Genomic DNA, 20,000 nt, shown 5'->3' with positions numbered 1-20,000 from the left:
GCTGCTTATAAGGCCCTCCTCTGGGTAAAGGCTCATTTCATGCAAGGTTAGACACATCCGTCATCCGCCTCATCGGCTAAGAGGCCAGGCTTTGACTGCCTCTCAGTAAAATTACACATGGAACACGTCCGCACACACACACTGTTGAAGGTGGACCTGCAAATGAAATGTCTCTCACATAGTGGGGAGGTCTCTCTGGGGCTCAGGAGATCATAGGCTTAGTGTTAATACCTAGTCCTGGTTGCAGTCAGTGGATCATAGTCATAAAACCATGACAACGGTTTTAGACGCCTGGACTCATTTTGTCCCAGATACTCATTACCTGTGATCAGCCATCTTGATACTCACTACCTGTGATCAGCCATCTTGATACTCATTACCTGTGATCAGCCATCTTGATACTCATTACCTGTGATCAGCCATCTTGATATTCATTACATGTGATCAGACATCTTGTTACTCATTACCTGTGATCAGCCATCTTGTTACTCATTACCTGTGATCAGCCATCTTGATGCTCATTACCTGTGACCAGCCATCTTGTTACTCATGACCTGTGATCAGCCATATTAATAATCACTACCTGTGATCAGCCATCTTGATACTCACTACCTGTGATCAGCCATATTGATACTCATTACCTGTGATCAGCCATCTTGATACTCATTATCTGTGATCAGCCATCTTGATACTCATTACCTGTGATCAGCCATCTTGATACTCACTACCAGCCATCTTGACCCCCCCCCCCCCCCGCCCCACCCCCCCCCCCCCACACACACAGACACACCCACCCACAGATGTGACTTGTGTATCAAGATGAGTGTCACTGATGGTAACGTCTGTCTCTCTGCTATCTGGCTCCAACCTTCTCTCTCTCTCTCTCCTCCACATCCATTCTATTCTGCAGGGTAGGCAGGACTGAATGGAAAGGGATGGGGGCGGACAGCATGAACAAGTGGTCCTCCTACCTTAAAGCTTCTGCCCAACAGAATCACAGCGTAAATGAAATTAAAAACAGACTGGACTAAACCGTACGTCCCAGTCGGGGAACGGAGTGCAGAGCTACTGTAGCTAAGTGACGGGAAACTGCTGTTGGGACAGCGATACTGTAGCTAAGTGATGGAAAACTGCTGTTGGGACAGAGATACTGTAGCTAAGTGATGGGAAACTGCTGTTGGGACAGCGATACTGTAGCTAAGTGATGGGAAACTGCTGTTGGGACAGAGATACTGTAGCTAAGTGACGGGAAACTGCTGTTGGGACAGCGATATTGTAGCTAAGTGACGGGAAACTGCTGTTGGGACAGAGATACTGTAGCTAAGTGACGGGAAACTGCTGTTGGGACAGCGATACTATAGCTAAGTGATGGGAAACTGCTGTTGGGACAGAGATACTGTAGCTAAGTGATGGGAAACTGCTGTTTGGACAGAGATACTGTTGCTAAGTGACGGGAAACTGCTGTTGGGACAGAGAAACTGTAGCTAAGTGATGGGAAACTGCTGTTGGGACAGAGATACTGTAGCTAAGTGATGGGAAACTGCTGTTGGGACAGAGATACTGTAGCTAAGTGATGGGAAACTGCTGTTGGGACAGAGATACTGTAGCTAAGTGATGGGAAACTGCTGTTGGGACAGAGATACTGTAGCTAAGTGATGGGAAACTGCTGTTGGGACAGAGATACTGTAGCTACGTGATGGGAAACTGCTGTTAGGACAGAAGTCAATGGAAGGGTCAAACATGACAGCAGTAGCTAGCTATAGACAATAAAAGGAGAAGACATGTATAGAGTGCAGTAGAGGTGCAGTCTAGACCCATGTTGTATTTGTGTGGAAGTAGTGGGTATAAGGTATAACTCCATTCAGTTTACAAATCTATTTCATTTTGGGAATCGTGTTAACCTTGTTTTTTGAATTACCCTCTTATTTACCCATGATGCTCAGGATTCAACCATCTGTTTTTTACCACTACATCCCTGGTCACATGATGAATGGGGATTACAGAGAAAGGGTTGTTGTCTGGTTCTCTACGAGGGACTTTGGGGAACAAGGGAATCTCCCAGTTGTTATCGACCCTGTCATGGCGATTGTAATTCATAGGCCATTAAACAATACGAGGAGCATATGGGTATATAAGCGGTGAGAACAGTGACCTGAACATCAGCCATGTCCACTGAGCTTCCTGTTTAGGTGTGTCCACTGAGCTTCCTGTTCAGGCCTGTCCACTGAGCTTCCTGTTCAGGCCTGTCCACTGAGCTTCCTGTTCAGGTGTGTCCACTGAGCTTCCTGTTCAGGTGTGTTCACTGAGCATCCTGTTCAGGCATGTCCACTGAGCTTCCTGTTCAGGCCTATCCACTGAGCTTCCTGTTCAGGTGTGTCCACTGAGCTTCCTGTTCAGGTGTGTTCACTGAGCATCCTGTTCAGGCATGTCCACTGAGCTTCCTGTTCAGGCCTGTCCACTGAGCTTCCTGTTCAGGTGTGTCCACTGAGCTTCCTGTTCAGGTGTGTCCACTGAGCATCCTGTTTAGCCATGTCCACTGAGCTTCCTGTTCAGCCATGTCCACTGAGCTTCCTGTTTAGCCATGTCCACTGAGCTTTATGATAAATAAATAAAACACATTAATATCTCCGTTTTTAGAGCAAAGGGTACTTGCAATTCCCAGATAGTGGGTGCGATTCCTGCGACCACCCAGTCTCCTTGGATAAAAGTGTCTGCTAAATGGCATTTTCTACACATTCTATTAATGTGTTGATGAATATTTGCCTCTCCTAAATATTACCACTGTTATTTGAAGGAGACTGATCATGGCCAATCCAATATTGAAATCTAGCCCCTAAACCAAATGGACAAATTTCAATATCACCACAACACCATTATCAATGTTCAATGAATTTGTATGCTGTAATCATGGTTTTATCCGTAACCATGCAATCAGTCATCTATAATGATGCCGTAATCATTGGTATAGTCCCAAATTACAGGCCATGAACTCAAAATCATGTAAAGGCATGTCACATAAAATGGCCCCCAATCTAGCAGATACCAACAAAAAAAACATATTTAACCTTTGAACCACTTTGAACCTAAACCATAGATGGCTATAAATGTGACTTTGTTGCGTGTTAGGCACCCAAAGTAATGCTGATAGGAAGGTAGGGTTGTCCTTGAATGCTGATAGTAAGGTAGGGTTGTCCTTGAATGCTGATAGGAAGGTAGGGTTGTCCTTGAATGCTGATAGGAAGGTAGGGTTGTCCTTGAATACTGATAGTAAGGTAGGGTTGTCCTTGAATGCTGGTAGGAAGGCAGGGTTGTCCTTGAATACTGATAGGAAGGTAGGGTTGTCCTTGAATACTGATAGGAAGGTAGGGTTGTCCTTGAATACTGATAGGAAGGTAGGGTTGTCCTTGAATACTGATAGTAAGGTAGGGTTGTCCTTGAAAACTGATAGTAAGGTAGGGTTGTCCTTGAAAACTGATAGGAAGGTAGGGTTGTCCTTGTACGCTGATGATTAAGGTTTTCTTTAAAATCCACAATTTGGATCCCTCCACAGCCTCATAGAGGGTCTAGATCGTTTTTCTAACCTCTCTGGATTACAACCAAATTATGATAGGTGTACTATATTATGTATTTGAATTTTACCAATAAAATGCTCTGACAGTGAAGTGGACATACTCAGTATTCATATCTCGAATATAAAGAAATCATCTCACTACAAAACATTTTAACAGAACGTTAGCAAAAATAGGTACTATCTTGTTACCATGGAAAGGAAAATACCTGTCTATTTGTGGAAAAATCACCCTGATTAACTCTTTAGACATATCCAAGTTTACCTATCTGCTTATGGCTTTTCCTATACCTAGCAACTTATTTTTTTAAATTATATGAGCAAAACATTTTCCATTTTATTTGCAATGGCAAGCCACACAAAATTAAAAGGCTAATTTACATAATTAATATGAATTTGCAGAACAGATACCTTGACGGCCCTGAAAGAATTTCATTGGACTCGATGTAAACTGGAAACCACATATCCTGAGGCTGTATTTATTGTAGCTGGGAATTTTAGCAAAGCTAATCTGAATACAAGGCTCCCTAAATTTTATCAGCATATCGAATGCGCGTCCAGGGCTGGCAGCATTCTGGATCAGTGCTACTCTAACTTCCGCGACGCACACAAAGCCCTCCCTCGCCCTCCTTTCGGCAAATCTGACCATGACTCCATTTTGTTGTTCCCAGCCTATAGACAGAAATTAAAACAGGAAACGCCCGTGCTCAGGTCTGTTCAACGATGGTCCGACCAATCTGATTCTTAAAGATTGCTTCGATCACGTGGACTGGGATACGTTCCAAATAGCCTCAGACAACAACATTGATGTATACGCTGATTCGGTGAGTGAGTTTATTAGCAAGTGCATCGGTGATGTCGTACCCACAGTGACTATTAAAACCTTCCCCTACCAGAAAGCATGGATTAATGGCAGCATTCACGCAAAACTAAAAGCGCAAACCACTGCTTTTAATCAGGGCAAGGCGACTGGAAACATGACCAAATACAAACAGTGTAGCTATTCCCTCCGCAAGGCACTCAAACAAGCTAAATGTCAGCATAGAGACAATGTAGAGTCGCAATTCAACGGCTCAGACAGAAGACGTATGTGGCAGGGTCTACAGTCAATCATGGATTACAAAAAGAAAACCAGCCCCATCGCGGACACCAACGTCTTGCTCCCTGACAAACTAAACAACTTATTTGCTCGCTTTGAGGACAATACAGTACCACTGACACGGCCCGCTACCAAAACCTGCTGGCTCTCCTTCACCATGGCCAACGTGAGTAAAACATTTAAACGTGTTAACCCTTGCAACCCTAGCCGCCTCCTCAGAGCATGCACAGACAAGCTGGCTGGTGTGTTTACGAACGTATTCAATCAACGCCTATCCCAGTCTGCTGTTCCCACATGCTTCAAGAGGGCCACCATTGTTGCTGCTCCCACGAAATCTAAGGTTACTGAGCTAAATGACTATCACCCCGGAGCACTGACTTCCGTCATCATGAAGTGCTTTGAGAGACTAGTCAAGGATCAGATCACCTCCACCGTACCTGACACCCTAGACCCACTCCAATTTGCTTACCGCCCCAATAGGTCCACAGACGACGCAATCGCAATCACACTGCACACTGCCCTAACCCATCTGGACAAGAGGAATACCTATGTAAGAATGCTGTTCATCAATTACAGCTCAGCATTTAACACCATATTGCCCTCCAAACTCATCATTAAGCTCGAGACCCTGGGCCTCATATAATTCATGCCTTACCTTTGAAGATCTTCTTTTGTTGGCACTCCAAAATGTCCCATAAACATCACAAATGGTCCTTTTGTTCGATAAATTATGTTGTTATATCCCCAGAATGTCCATTTATTTGTCACGTTTGATTCAGAAAAACATCAGTTCCAACTCGAACAAACATGACTACAAATGATCTAATAAGTTACCTGTAAGCTTGGTCCAAACATTTCAAACAACTTTCCTAATCCAACTTTAGGTATTTTAAAACTTAAATAATTTATCAAATTTAAGACGGAATATACTGTGTTCAATAGTGGATAAAATGAAAGTGGAGCGAGCCCCAGGTCGCGCGCCACAAACAAAACAGTCCACTAGGCTCAACACCCAGAAAGGAAAGGGCTATTTCTTCATTACTCAAAAGAAAAACATATACCAATTTCTAAAGACTGTTGACATCTAGTGGAAGCCATAGGAACTGCAACCAGGAGCCTCATTCCCATAGAAAACAATTGAAATCACAGTGAACTCAAAAAAACATTTCCTGGATGGTTTGTCCTTGGGATTTCGCCTGCCAAAGGAGTTCTGTTATACTCACATACATTATTTTAGAGGGTTTTCTATCCAAATCTACAAATTGTATGCATTTCCTAGCTTCTTGGCCTGAGTAGCAGGCAGTTTACTTTGGGCACACTATTCATCTGGACGTCAAAATACCGCCCACCACAAAGAAGTTAATCCACCAGAAAAGACAGAACAAATATTATGGCTAAACTCAAATATACTAATTCATAAAAATATATATTTTTGGAGAACATTTAAAAAAATATATAATCTTTGTAAATTATTTCATAAAGAAGACTGGTGGTGTAATGTCACACATGCAGCTAACACAAATATATGGAAATGTCTGCTCTATCCAAAATTACAACCAACTAGTGGAAGGGGGAAAAGTAAAGGACTTGTCTGTCGGCCCTGCATTAAAGACGAAAATTGGTTAAAAGAAATTGTGATAAATAAAAAAGTATATCAGTTTCATTTATGTACCAAAAAATGGACAGCTGTGCCGTACAGATTGCTAAATAGTTGGGAAGAGATTTTCGATGTACCATGTCATGTGAACTAATACACAAAATGTCACTGGATTCAGTTTTTCAATTAAAATTATACACAATTCTTGCAACCAATAGAATGTTACACTGTATACAGAGTATGAGGGATACACCCATCCCAGCTCTGCAGATTTTGCTGCGAAGAGACAGAATCAATAGATCATAGGTTCAGAACTTTTGTGAAACAGCACAGTTTAACAATATATGGCAAATAGAAATCAAAACTGGATGGTGATCAGAGATAGATGGGAGGGGTTGAGGGGAGCTGAAGGATGGGACTGGATGGTGTTCAGAGATAGATGGGAGGGGTTGAAGGGAGCTGAAGGATGGGACTGGATGGTGTTCAGAGATAGATGGGAAGGGTTGAGGGGAGCTGAAGGATGGGACTGGATGCGGTTCAGAGATAGATGGGAGGGGTTGAGGGGAGCTGAAGGATGGGACTGGATGGTGTTCAGAGATAGATGGGAGGGGTTGAGGGGAGCTGAAGGGTGGAACTGGATGGTGTTCAGAGATAGATCGGAGGGGTTGAGGGGAGCTGAAGGATGGGACTGGATGGTGTTCAGATATAGATGGGAGGGGTTGAGGGGAGCTGAAGGATTGGACTGAATGGTGTTCAGAGATAGATGGGAAGGGTTGAGGGGAGCTGAAGGATGGGACTGGATGGGGTTCAGAGATAGATGGGAGGGGTTGAGGGGAGCTGAAGGATGGGCCTGGATGGTGTTCAGAGTTGAAGGATGGGAGGGGTTGAGGGGAGCTGAAGGATGGGACTGGATGGGGTTCAGAGATAGATGGAAGAGGTTGAGGGGAGCTGAAGGATGGGACTGGATGGTGTTCAGAGTTGAAGGATGGGAGGGGTTGAGGGGAGCTGAAGGATGGGACTGGATGGTGTTCAGAGTTGAAGGATGGGACTCAAAACAAACAAAAGATAACTAGTGTAAAATATACTGTGTCTGTAAAATGGATATAGTATGTATAAGCTGGAAGTAGAAGCCTAAGTGTTGTTGTCTATTAGTTTACTCCAATTAGGGGAGGGGTGGTAGGGTTAGGGGAAAATAATGAAGCAAAATATATTTAAAAAAAAAAAATATATATATATATGGGGATTGGAAATGATGCAGACAATTGATGTAAGCCACAACCTATCTGCAATATTAAAGGTGAGGGGTTGTCCTTGAATGCCACCCAATCATCTCCCTGTATACAGTACAGATGTATCTTCATAGCACAGTCACACCTACATTATAAGATACTGTCCTGACTGAGACCCACCATAAACATATCCCCTGGTCAGCACTTCTTCCGTCTCTCCTCTCACCCCTTCTATTAATGGACGCAGACAGTAACAACTGTAATGTTGTGCTGTACCATCTTCAGGACTGTAAACCATGGCTGTGTCCCAAATGGGACCCTTTTCTCCATTTAGTGTACCAAAGGGCTCTGGTCAAAAGAAATGCACTATATAGGGAATAGGTTGCCATTTGGGAAACAGACCATGCTTTGCCAGTCTGTTCGTGTCATTGAGGTTAACCTTCAGTTGCTACTAGGGATTTGCATGTGAAATCAGGTAACGGATTACTTATTGTACAACAGACCTGGGTTTAAATACTATTTGAAATCCTTCGAAAATACTTTCAGCATTTGCCTTTGCCTTTAGGGGCTAGGTGGGTGAGATTTGCAGTTTTGGGACTATTCCATTGGTCCATTAAGCCAGGCCAACTCAGTCAAGCAGAGATGAAGTGTCTGAAATGTTTTCAAATAGTACTTGAACCCAGGTCTGCTGTGCAATATTGAAGACAGATTTAAGTGGATTATTTGAGCAAATAGCATTCCCAGCCATCACCATCTCTGTGTGAGGGTTTGTCTTTTCTTCATGACAGTACTTGTCTTTTGCTGGCACTTGGCTCATGAATGTATTGTATTCTGTAGTGGATGTTAAGATGTCATCATGCTATTCAGTCATTATTGACTTTGGGAATAGAAATCTATGTAGGCGTATAATGATTTCTCTACCATTGTACAGTATATGCCAGGCTATAAATAACAAACCTGCTTCTTTTCAAAGTACTTTGACCCCTAGCTAATAGCGACAGTGTTGAAAATGGTGTAAATACATACAACCTTAAAAGGCAGCACGTTCCTGTAGAACGTGGTTTGAAGTGAGTCGATGTAGGTGAGCTACCTGAAGAATGCTAACAGAAAGATCCATCCACTCCCATCCGTTTCCATGCAACAATGATAATGTTAAATACACTAGTAAGCCATATTTTGGGTCACTGACCCCATACTGCAGATCCACAGATTATTTGGTAGTTATACATAAACAAGGTTAAATTGTCATTTGTCTGATCCAGCCCTTTAAGCACAGGCATCGATGTAATGTTTTTTTGAATAGCCTTTTGAATAGCTTGGACCTTGACTGCTGTGCAGCGCCTGCTCATCCATTTTACCTCATTGTGCTTATGTTGCACCACATTTCCATGGTACCCTGTTTTTGCTTTGGGCTCCGCTCTGCTCTGCTCCATTCGCTCTCCCCTACCTACCTGGACTGTAATGATGCACTGCTAGCCTTTCACAATATATAATACCGTATAAATCTACAAGCAACACATCATCATCTGTAAGCTGTGGGTGCAAAAGATGGCTCAGTCCATTGCTTTTTCGGGATAGGGTTATTGTCTGAGTAAGGCGCAGAGAGAGAGAGAGAGAGAGAGAGGGGAGGGGGTGAGAGAGAGAGACAGGGAGAGAGAGAGAGAGAGAGAGAGAGAGAGAGAGAGAGAGAGAGAGACAGAGAGAGGTCGATCCATTCCCATCAAGTATCTGGGACAATGTCCCGACAGCTAGGTGTCTGGCCTGGTCTGGTCAGACTTTAATCTAGATAGTGACTATCACCATTCATCACCAGAGGTAACTCAGTACATTGTGTGTGGGGACCATCTCCTTCTCCTGAGATGTGGTTCAGTCCATCGTACCAAGACTCTTTGACAACCATTGATGTGATGTGGTTTTGACAAGGCATTGGAGCTCACACACACACACACACACACACACACACACACACACACACACACACACACACACACAGTCTTGTTTCTTCTACTCGTCATAATATTAACAGAATGTCCCATCACAAAAAGCCATCACAAGAAAGAAATGTGAGACAGTAAAAATACATCATCATGTTTGTTCCTGATTGACATGATACACAATTACTAAAGACAGAGAGATCAAGAACTCGAACTACAAGAACGCTAAAAGTAGTTCTTTACGAAGTCAAGAGTTTATTGTGAGGATTTTGCCCCAAGTGTTAGGTGATTTTGGGGTTAATTACAAGTGAATTGAATTGAATGATATAATCGAGTCACCGTTCTAAAAATGAGGTTATGCTGAAGTGCTACTGAAATAACTTTGATTTAATTGTATTAACAACGTCCCATAGTATAACCTGTTGAGGTAGAATGTGTTCTGGTGAAGGCTAGAACATTACCTCAAGGTGCCTTAATATTCTAGCTGTCTTTAAAGATGATGGATGTTGTCCAGAATAACCTTAGCAACCCACGATGAGTCCTACTTCATAATGTGTTTATTGAAATGGAATCAAACAGGTTGGAACAGGAGGATGCAGTCAAGCTGCCAGGGAAAACATACACCCACATAAAGCTGTTTCACCCACTTGATTCAAGTCAAGGGCAACATTCCCCATCAATGCTCTTTCCTGGGTCTTTAGAAATGTGTCAGAGACCATTTAAGACAGCGTTGAGAGATCAGGAACATCTACATTATGTATGTGACATGTCCTGGTGTATAGCGGTGATCATGAATCATCGTGATGACCATCACGTCCCGGTTATTAACTCTCCAGGTTACCTTCTGCCAATGACTGGTTTCATTACAACGTATACTAATGGCCACCTCATCAGAACAGTAATATGAACCAGATTTGGAAATCTATGCTCTTTCACCACACCGTGCCTACCTGAACCTGACTGTGCTGGTTCTGGTATAACCCCCTCACATTGACCTTTTCCAGCACGGTTTCATCAGCTATGGTGATGGCAGGATGAGTAACCAGGATGAGTACCAGGCCAGCACAGTACAGCTCAGCTTGGCTCGGCTTAGTAGTCTGAAAGGGGTTCTTTGTATGGGTTTTCCAATACTCAGTGGTTCTTGGTGTTGGATTATTGCTGGTTCTGTTGTGATTCCCGATTAGTATCAAAAGCATGGCTGTGTTGTACTGGTACTTAGTTCTAGTCAGTGTGCCTCTCTCCTCTTTGACACTGCCCACCCATACCCATCACACATACAGTACATTACCTACTGGGAGAAATACTGCATCAGATCTGAGACGGCAGACAATATGCCCCCAAACATCCTCACTACTCCAGACAATATGATCCCAAACATCCTCTCTACTCCAGACAATATGACCCCAAACACCCTCACTACTCCAGACAATATGACCCCAAACATCCTCACTACTCCAGACAATATAACCCCAAACATTGTCACTACTCCAGACAATATGACCGCAAACATCCTTACTACTCCAGACAATATGACCCCAAACATTGTCACTACTCCAGACAATATGACCCCAAACATCCTCACTACTCCAGACAATATGACCCCAAACATCCTCACTACTCCAGACAATATGACCCCAAACATTGTCACTACTCCAGACAATATGACCCCAAACATCCTTACTACTCCAGACAATATGACCCCAAACATCCTCACTACTCCAGACAATATAACCCCAAACATCCTCACTACTCCAGACGATATGACCCCAAACATCCTTACTACTCCAGACAATATGACCCCAAACATCCTCTCTACTCCAGACAATATAACCCCAAACATCCTCACTACTCCAGACAATATGACCCCAAACATCCTTACTACTCCAGACAATATGCCCCCAAACATCCTCACTACTCCAGACAATATAACCCCAAACATCCTCTCTACTCCAGACAATATGACCCCAAACATCCTTACTACTCCAGACAATATGACCCCAAACATCCTTACTACTCCAGACAATATGACCCCAAACATCCTTACTACTCCAGACAATATGACCCCAAACACCCTCACTACTCCAGACAATATGACCCCAAACATTGTCACTACTCCAGACAATATGACCCCAAACATCCTCACTACTCCAGACAATATGACCCCAAACATCCTTACTACTCCAGACAATATGACCCCAAACATCCTTACTACTCCAGACAATATGACCCCAAACATCCTTACTACTCCAGACAATATGACCCCAAACACCCTCACTACTCCAGACAATATGACCCCAAACATCCTTACTACTCCAGACAATATGACCCCAAACACCCTCACTACTCCAGACAATATGACCCCAAACATCCTTACTACTCCAGACAATATGACCCCAAACATCCTTACTACTCCAGACAATATGACCCCAAACATCCTCACTACTCCAGACAATATAACCCCAAACATCCTCACAGACGATGGTGTATGTATAGTTTACTCCACAGTACTAACACACACCTGCCATGTGAGGTGTCTGTCGTGTAACGCATATCACCTGCAGTGCATACTACTCCAAACGGATTGAAGAAAACACATACTCTAGCTTTGCGTCGGCATGCTAGTCAAGTTTTTGAATAAAAAAGGACATTTGTTGCGAAATTTGTTACACCCCTTCACCGGGACTAAAAACCTATGCGGCCAAACATATCGCATCACCCATGTATTAATGGACAACAACAAATGGAGTAACAATTATAATCAGACAGCTCAGAATACATTTCTCAGTTAATAGAACTTATGATGTTAAATTATTATAAATTGATAAATTTCCCAGACTCATAGTCTGTGTCCAAAATGGCACCCTATCACCTACATAGTGCACCACTATTGACCAGGGCCCATAGGGAACTATGTAGGGAATGGGGTGCCATTTGGGATGGACAAATATTCTACTGAGCTCAACTAATTACAAAAACAAAATGTCTGGAATCTGTTAAAGAAACTGTGGATCAATAGTATCATGTTATGTTCATGACCCTGACCCCCTCCTCTGTGGCTTCCAGATAGCTTACACATTCTTACTTTCATTTTCTTTTTTGTTTTTCTTGGGGGGTGGTTTGGGGGTGGTAGGGGTTGGGAGGGAGGGGGTGGTTTGGGGGTGGTAGGGATTGGGAGGGAGGGGGTGGGGCTTGAGGGACTATGGGAAGTAATAGTGTCTTATTAAATTTGCATGTTTGCTATGTGTCTTAAGCTGTGCTTTTAAAGTCAATTAATACTCCTCCCAACTCACCCACGTTCGTTATAAATACGATGCATTGTTTCTTCCTATGCTTTAAAGTTAAAATGACAAGTTAAATATATATATTTACTCTTGTATGATCTTTGTTTCTAGCCATGTACAGTACTGCAGTTTTTTTACTACGCATCTATCGTTGAAAAACAGTTTGTAATACCTTTTATTTTGTGTCTCTGGAAGATTCCTACTGTTAAAGCCTAGCTTTCATTGAACCTCTATTTTGTCTCTAGAATATGGAATGATCGGCGAACATACTGTAAAAAGTCAGCGACCCAGATCAGTCTTTGACACAAAGGCCCTGCAGGAGCAAGCTGAATCTGCTAAATTTATGGCACAAACTGGTAATACAATAGTTATGTTTCTTTCACCTTTTATTTTGTTAACTATAAACTTAATGTCATCTAGGTCACTTGCATGCTCTTTCTTGTGCTGCACCTTTTAGGTGACAATGTTTCTGTATTTTAATAACCTCCTACTACCTCCTCCTTCTTCTGTTGCTATTCACATTAAAACCCACTAGACAAATGTTCCTTTTCCCTTTGAGTATTTACTTAGAATAACAACTAGAATTGGGCTCCCTGGGTCTCTGTTCATTTGTTGTTACACAGCGAGTTGGCAAGTGCATTACTCGTTTCTCAAATATTAAAGGCTAGGTAAAATTGTGCCCTGTCACAGTTAATAATATCCTTAAAAATGTGCCTAATAACATTTGAAAAATGTCCTTCATCGACAACTCCTACTGCCTTCGGCAAGAGTGAAACGCACACTGAATAAAAAATGGGTTTGATAAATAATGTTTAATGTAAGATAAATAAACAAAAATCTTAACTTAAACCAGTTGAATATACTAAAATATAGTGATGATTGTATCCATTCTAAAGTTGCAGGAGGATAGAAATGAATTGAAAAGCATCTTTATTGCTGCTCCAGATCCACATAGAGGGTTTCTAGGCTCAATCAAAATGGACTGCCATAAAGACTATTCTTTTTTTTCCCCCTTTTCTTTCTAATTTCGTTTTTAAAAAAATACATGTTTCTGGGTTCCGTTAATTGTTTGTTTGGCTTTTAATTTATTTATTTTTTTAACCCAATTTCACCTCATTTGTTGTTCCTTTTAAATCTGTGACATTGATCAACACACCTGCCTTACTTTCATTTTAATTTGCAAATCCACTTTGTTGTTTACTAAATCCTAACAGCATGTCTCCATTCCAACATGCTGTGGGAGTGTGTTATTTATCTCTTATGGACCCCATCACTTCCATTCTTAGATTGCCTAATTTACTCTCCCTGTACTTCTTCATCTTACCAATTGATCCACCTTTCAAAGTCTATTATAATTCTGATCAGACCAATTATATATAATAGGGTTTACAGTATATTCCTATTGGGTTGAATCAATCTATATCAGTCCTATTATACTGCAGCTTAATGACGCAATACGGAGGAAATCTTCATAAGATTTCAATTACATATAAATGTATTCAGAGCTGAAATTTCCAAATCTCTTATGCAAATAAAGCCTTGTTGAAATTGAACATCACACGTACATCTTAAACTGTAATCAAAATATTTGAACGTTGTCTTCTTGCTTTCTAACACACAACTACGCTATCTTGGATTGTTCTATTCACCCGACCTACTTAGCTCAATGCCAAGGGTGTTAGCATAACCAAGGTTAGCATTTATTCCATTTATTCAGCATTTCATGGCTTTTGGATTTGTGACATTATCATATTTTTACATTGAAAGGCCTCACCCAGGACATACTGATGCATTGTGGACCTTCGCCGTCAATAAGGCAATGCTTTTGTTATTGGGAATTACCACCTAACGGCACACACATAAGCAAATTCACTCCACATGTGTTTATATACAATCAGTGTATGAAGTTGTACCTCTGAGAATTAAACTGGTATACTTGGTATACACTCCTAGAAAGAAGGGTTCCAAAAGGGTTCTTTGGCTGTCCCCATAGGATACCCCTTCTTGATTCCAGGTAGAACCCTTTTTGGTTCCAGGTAGAGCCCTTTTGAGTTCCATGTAAAACCCTCTGTCGAAAATGGAACCAAAAATGTTCTTCAAAGGGTTCTCATATGGGGACAGCTGAAGAATCCTTTTAGGTTCTAGAAACAACCTTTTTATCTAACTGTTTGGTTCTAGAGACAGTTGACTAGTGTACATTTAAATATTCAGTAGCAACAGTTAAAACACGTCATAATAGGAGTGTGACACACCAGCAGACCTTTTGTCACATTCTGCTGTTTGGAAAAATAGTATTTTATGAACCCCATGCAAACTGGCACTGTGAATGTTACTTCCATGCAACAAGCTCCATGCAACAAGCTGTGATCTTCTGAATAAAATGAAAAGGGGAGTTTTTCTTCCCTCTCGTTTCCCTAGTACTCTTAAGAAAAATATAAACGGGCAATTAAAAAAAAAAAACATGTTTTCACAAATTGTGATCAAACACTAATTAATATGCATTGGAGTTAGATCCTCTCTGGTTGTCAAGGAAACTGCACTGTAGACTGTAGTGCTGTAACACTGCTGTGGGATCCATACTCTAGACTTGTCATTTATTAACTCTCCATTCAAGTTGAACTTTTATTTCACTAGTAGATGTCCTTCTTGCATGCAACCATGTTCTTTTACTTTTTATAGAGCTTTTTGAAACATTTCATTTGGTTTTATTGATGCATGTGTCAGTATGAAAGATGAAGATGAAATGTAGCTGTAAGATGTAACACCTTTTAGTCAGGTAAATGGCCGAATCCCTTAATGTGATCAGAAGTAACACTGGGGCCTGTGATGTGGAGCTTTGCTGTGATCTTTGAATAAATGTCCTTCAGAATAAATCTGACAAATGCTTAGTGTCAATTATGATCCATCTTTACAGTTCCTCCAAACCATTTGGGACTTTTACTATGATGCGTCTGTACAGTTCCTCCAAACCATTTGGGACTTTTACTATGATCCATCTGTACAGTTCCTCCAAACCATTGGGACTTTTACTATGATCCATCTGTACAGTTCCTCCAAACCACTTGGGACTTTACTATGATCCATCTGTACAGTTCCTCCAAACCATTGGGACTTTACTATGATCCATCTGTACAGTTCCTCCAAACCATTTGGGACTTTACTATGATCCATCTGTACAGTTCCTCCAAACCATTGGGACTTTTACTATGATCCATCTGTACAGTTCCTCCAAACCATTTGGGACTTTACTATGATCCATCTGTACAGTTCCTCCAAACCATTTGGGACTTTACTATGATCCATCTGTACAGTTCCTCCAAACCATTGGGACTTTTACTATGATCCATCTGTACAGTTCCTCCAAACCATTTGGGACTTTACTATGATCCATCTGTACAGTTCCTCCAAACCATTGGGACTTTTACTATGATCCATCTGTACAGTTCCTCCAAACCACTTGGGACTTTACTATGATCCATCTGTACAGTTCCTCCAAACCATTTGGGACTTTACTATGATCCATCTGTACAGTTCCTCCAAACCATTTGGGACTTTACTATGATCCATCTGTACAGTTCCTCCAAACCATTTGGGACTTTACTATGATCCATCTGTACAGTTCCTCCAAACCATTTGGGACTTTACTATGATCCATCTGTACAGTTCCTCCAAACCATTTGGGACTTTTACTATGATGCGTCTGTACAGTTCCTCCAGACCATTTGGGACTTTTACTATGATCCATTTGTACAGTTCCTCCAAACCATTTGGGACTTTACTATGATCCATATGTACAGTTCCTCCAAACCATTTGGGACTTTACTATGATCCATCTGTACAGTTCCTCCAAACCATTTGGGACTTTACTATGATCCATCTGTACAGTTCCTCCAAACCATTTGGGACTTTACTATGATCCATCTGTACAGTTCCTCCAAACCATTTGGGACTTTATTATTCTCGATCTGTACAGTTCCTCCAAACCACTTGGGACTTTACTATGATCCATCTGTACAGTTCCTCCAAACCACTTGGGACTTTACTATGATCCATCTGTACAGTTCCTCCAAACCACTTGGGACTTTACTATGATCCATCTGTACAGTTCCTCCAAACCATTTGGGACTTTACTATGATCCATCTGTACAGTTCCTCCAAACCATTTGGGACTTTACTATGATCCATCTGTACAGTTCCTCCAAACCATTTGGGACTTTACTATGATCCATCTGTACAGTTCCTCCAAACCATTTGTACTTTACTATGACACAATAAGATTTTGTTCTTCTACTTGAGACTCCGTTCATGGGAGTCAGACAAGGTTTTTGAACAAACAGCTTTTTGACCAATTACTAGTCATAAAGGTTCTTGTTCCCTTCAATCACAATACAACAAAACTTACAAAATGATGAATGGGAAATCAAAGGAACTGGATCAAGAGATATGGGGCCAATGACCAACAGTCGTGGTCTTCTCTCTTATTAAACATTTATCAAAGATCACATAAAGGTGAAACATGTCTATTTGGTTCAATATTAAAGTTAACTAGGTTAATATCCCTCCCCGTTAACGTAGCTTCGGGTTTAGAATAACTCCTCCCCCATTGCGCTACCTTGAAACCCAGCCCCAGCAGAATGCTCCACCCCAGTATAGCCCCGCCCACTGTAGCCCCACCCCCTGGGTTGATCATGTGACCGTGTTGCTGCATTTAACTGGTGTCACCCTTCTCCCTCCACACAGGTGAATCTGGTGCAGAGGAGTGGTCCCAGTGGAGCTCATGCTCAGTTTCATGCGGCCAAGGGTCGCAGGTGCGAACAAGAACCTGTGGTTCACCATACGGAACACACTGCAGCGGTCCTTTAAGAGAGTCAAGGGTTTGCAATAACACTGTCCCCTGTCCAGGTAGTAATAGCTGCAGCATTATTACTTCACTTGTCATAACGTCTTTCTCCTTCCCCCTTCATTTTTCCTATGTGTGCATTGTTGTGCTTGCTTTGAATTGACCATCGAACCAATGTTTTTGTTACTGTTTAGTTTGACCTTTTAACTAGTCTATTTGGTTATATTCTTATTGCTTAATATTCTTATTTAATGTATTATTATTATTATTATTATTATTATTATTATTGTTAGCCATCTATTATCTGGTGATGATTTCTTCTCTTTGTGTATGTCACGGTGTTTTTCAGAAGTGTTGTCTATGTTATCCATCTCTTCCCATATAATGATAAGTTATTTCACCACAACTCCTAAAATGATTGATAGTGATGTAGTTCTGTAGTTTTGCATGTTATGGAGATTAGGGAATTGTAGATTCTGGTTTGTTTCTCCAGGGTTCAGTGTGTATTCTTGAAGGTCAAGGTTAGTGGTATATTTGTATATATATTGCAGTATCTTTACATATTTATCTCAATGTAGGCTGTTACAGTAGTTGAGTTGATGAAATGTTGCCTATATTTTTGCATACTTAGTCTGGTACCTAATATTTTGGGGTTGTTGGTCCAGTCAATGTATTTTGCTCCTCTGGGGTCTTTAGAATGTCATGACGTCTTACACTGTTGACAGATGTTGCGTTTTTTGGCAGAAGGTGGAGGTATTTTCTCATAAACACAACATTCCCCTACACAAGACAGTCATTGGTTATTCTTGGTGAATTGTGATTGAATGTGGCTCTAGAAGATGTATTACCTTCTGAATTGTGGAGACGAGACCCATCTTATGTTTGTGTCTACTGTATGTAGATATCCATGTGTTCAACAGCAGCTGTCATACTAATGTTAGTGTTTTTCCATGTGTTTTTCCATCTGTTGATTTGCAGGGAATTTTAGGAGCCATTATTCTATGTGGCGGCAAGTGTCTCTGAAATTACATTTAGGCACAAAGTCCTATAAAAGGTTTCACCCCCATCAGCTAATCAGAAATTCATGCGAGCAGCTCTCTGACATTTAGTCAGACGTAGTCCACATTAAGATGTGTCATGACTAAGTGTAGGGTTGGCAGTTTTCTCAAGGGTCAGACAAGAGGGCAAGACATTATTCCAAACCGTTTTCATTTACCATTTCATACCTGACAAGCTTTGGTAGCTAGCTGAACTGACCCAACAAGCTCTGGTAGCTAGCTGAACTGACCCGACATGCTCTGGTAGCTTGCTGAACTGACCCGACATGCTCTGGTAGCTAGCTGAACTGACCCAACAAGCTTTGGTAGCTAGCTGAACTGACCCGACAAGCTCTGGTAGCTAGCTGAACTGACCCAACAAGCTTTGGTAGCTAGCTGAACTGACCCAACAAGCTTTGGTAGATAGCTGAACTGACCCAACAAGCTCTGGTAGCTAGCTGAACTGACCCGACATGCTCTGGTAGCTAGCTGAACTGACCCGACATGCTCTGGTAGCTAGCTGAACTGACCCGACAGGCTCTGGTAGCTAGCTGAACTGCATGAATCACCCTCTTCCATTCAGAAACAATAATTGAAGCAGTCAGCCTACAGAGCAATATACCCCAGGTGTCCCCCTGGATTGAAATGAAGAATAAGAGAACCAGAAATGATAAAGAATCCATTATTTCCCCCTTGGTGAGACTTTGGCAGCAGGCTAATGGGCTAAACTGTATTTTTCTCTGGAAGTAATGTGCCGTTGTTTCAGGCCAGTAATGTTGTCAAATCGACAGCCGAAATATTGAAATCTGTGTTTGTCTGAGTCAAATAGTTTTCAAGGACAGAAATACATGCAGGGAACATTTTCCTTGAAGGGCACGACCGACACAAGGACCTTATAACACATTCATAACCTATACATACTGGCTGCATTCATAACTGCTTATGTCAACAACCACAAGACAAGGCAAATATCAACTTTTTTGCACAGAAGAAAATACAGAACAATATGATGAGAGTTTAAAAGGAAACATGACAAGAACATGCAGAGGAAGGAGCGGTGCAGGACAGGTCAAAACAACTTCCTCCTTTCAAATGATTCTAGAATGAAACCAAACAAAGAATGATTTGAAAGACTGTTAATTAAACGTTTAGAATTTGACACAGAGGAAAACCAGATAAATAAACTGGTGGTTGTTGATGGAAGTTGATTTGAGCATTTAGAAAGTCAACTGCTTATTAATGCGTTATGTATGGCTTATGAACATGTTACGAAGTCCTTATGTCGGTCTCTTTCAAGTAAAGTGTCACTGCTACACAGCATGATGTCACAGTTGGAGCAGTTTGTCTCATATCAATCCTCACTAGAAGTTAACTACTAGAGCTACTATTCAAATGCAACGTTACCATATTTAGAG

General features: G+C 41.5%; 1 protein-coding gene across 10 annotated transcripts in view; it reads left to right on the top strand.

Annotated features, from left to right (window-relative positions):
* adgrb3 (adhesion G protein-coupled receptor B3) overlaps positions 1–20,000 on the top strand; it is a 335,139-nt gene that overhangs the window by 112,644 nt on the left and 202,495 nt on the right. For 9 of the 10 annotated variants that reach the window (XM_036960949.1, XM_036960951.1, XM_036960942.1 and 6 more), the window contains exons 3-4: positions 12,954–13,064; positions 17,449–17,610. The exons of the other annotated variant lie outside the window; for it this stretch is intronic. In XM_036960949.1, the coding sequence (XP_036816844.1) occupies positions 12,954–13,064; positions 17,449–17,610 (273 nt within the window). The remainder of the gene's footprint in view (positions 1–12,953; positions 13,065–17,448; positions 17,611–20,000) is intronic. 10 annotated transcript variants of the gene reach the window in all.

The sequence above is a fragment of the Oncorhynchus mykiss genome, chromosome 23 (assembly GCF_013265735.2).
Source record: "Oncorhynchus mykiss isolate Arlee chromosome 23, USDA_OmykA_1.1, whole genome shotgun sequence".
NCBI classification, from domain to species: Eukaryota; Metazoa; Chordata; class Actinopteri; order Salmoniformes; family Salmonidae; genus Oncorhynchus; species Oncorhynchus mykiss.
Note: the sequence above shows the minus strand (reverse complement) of the source record. Positions and strands in the feature narration are given on the sequence as shown.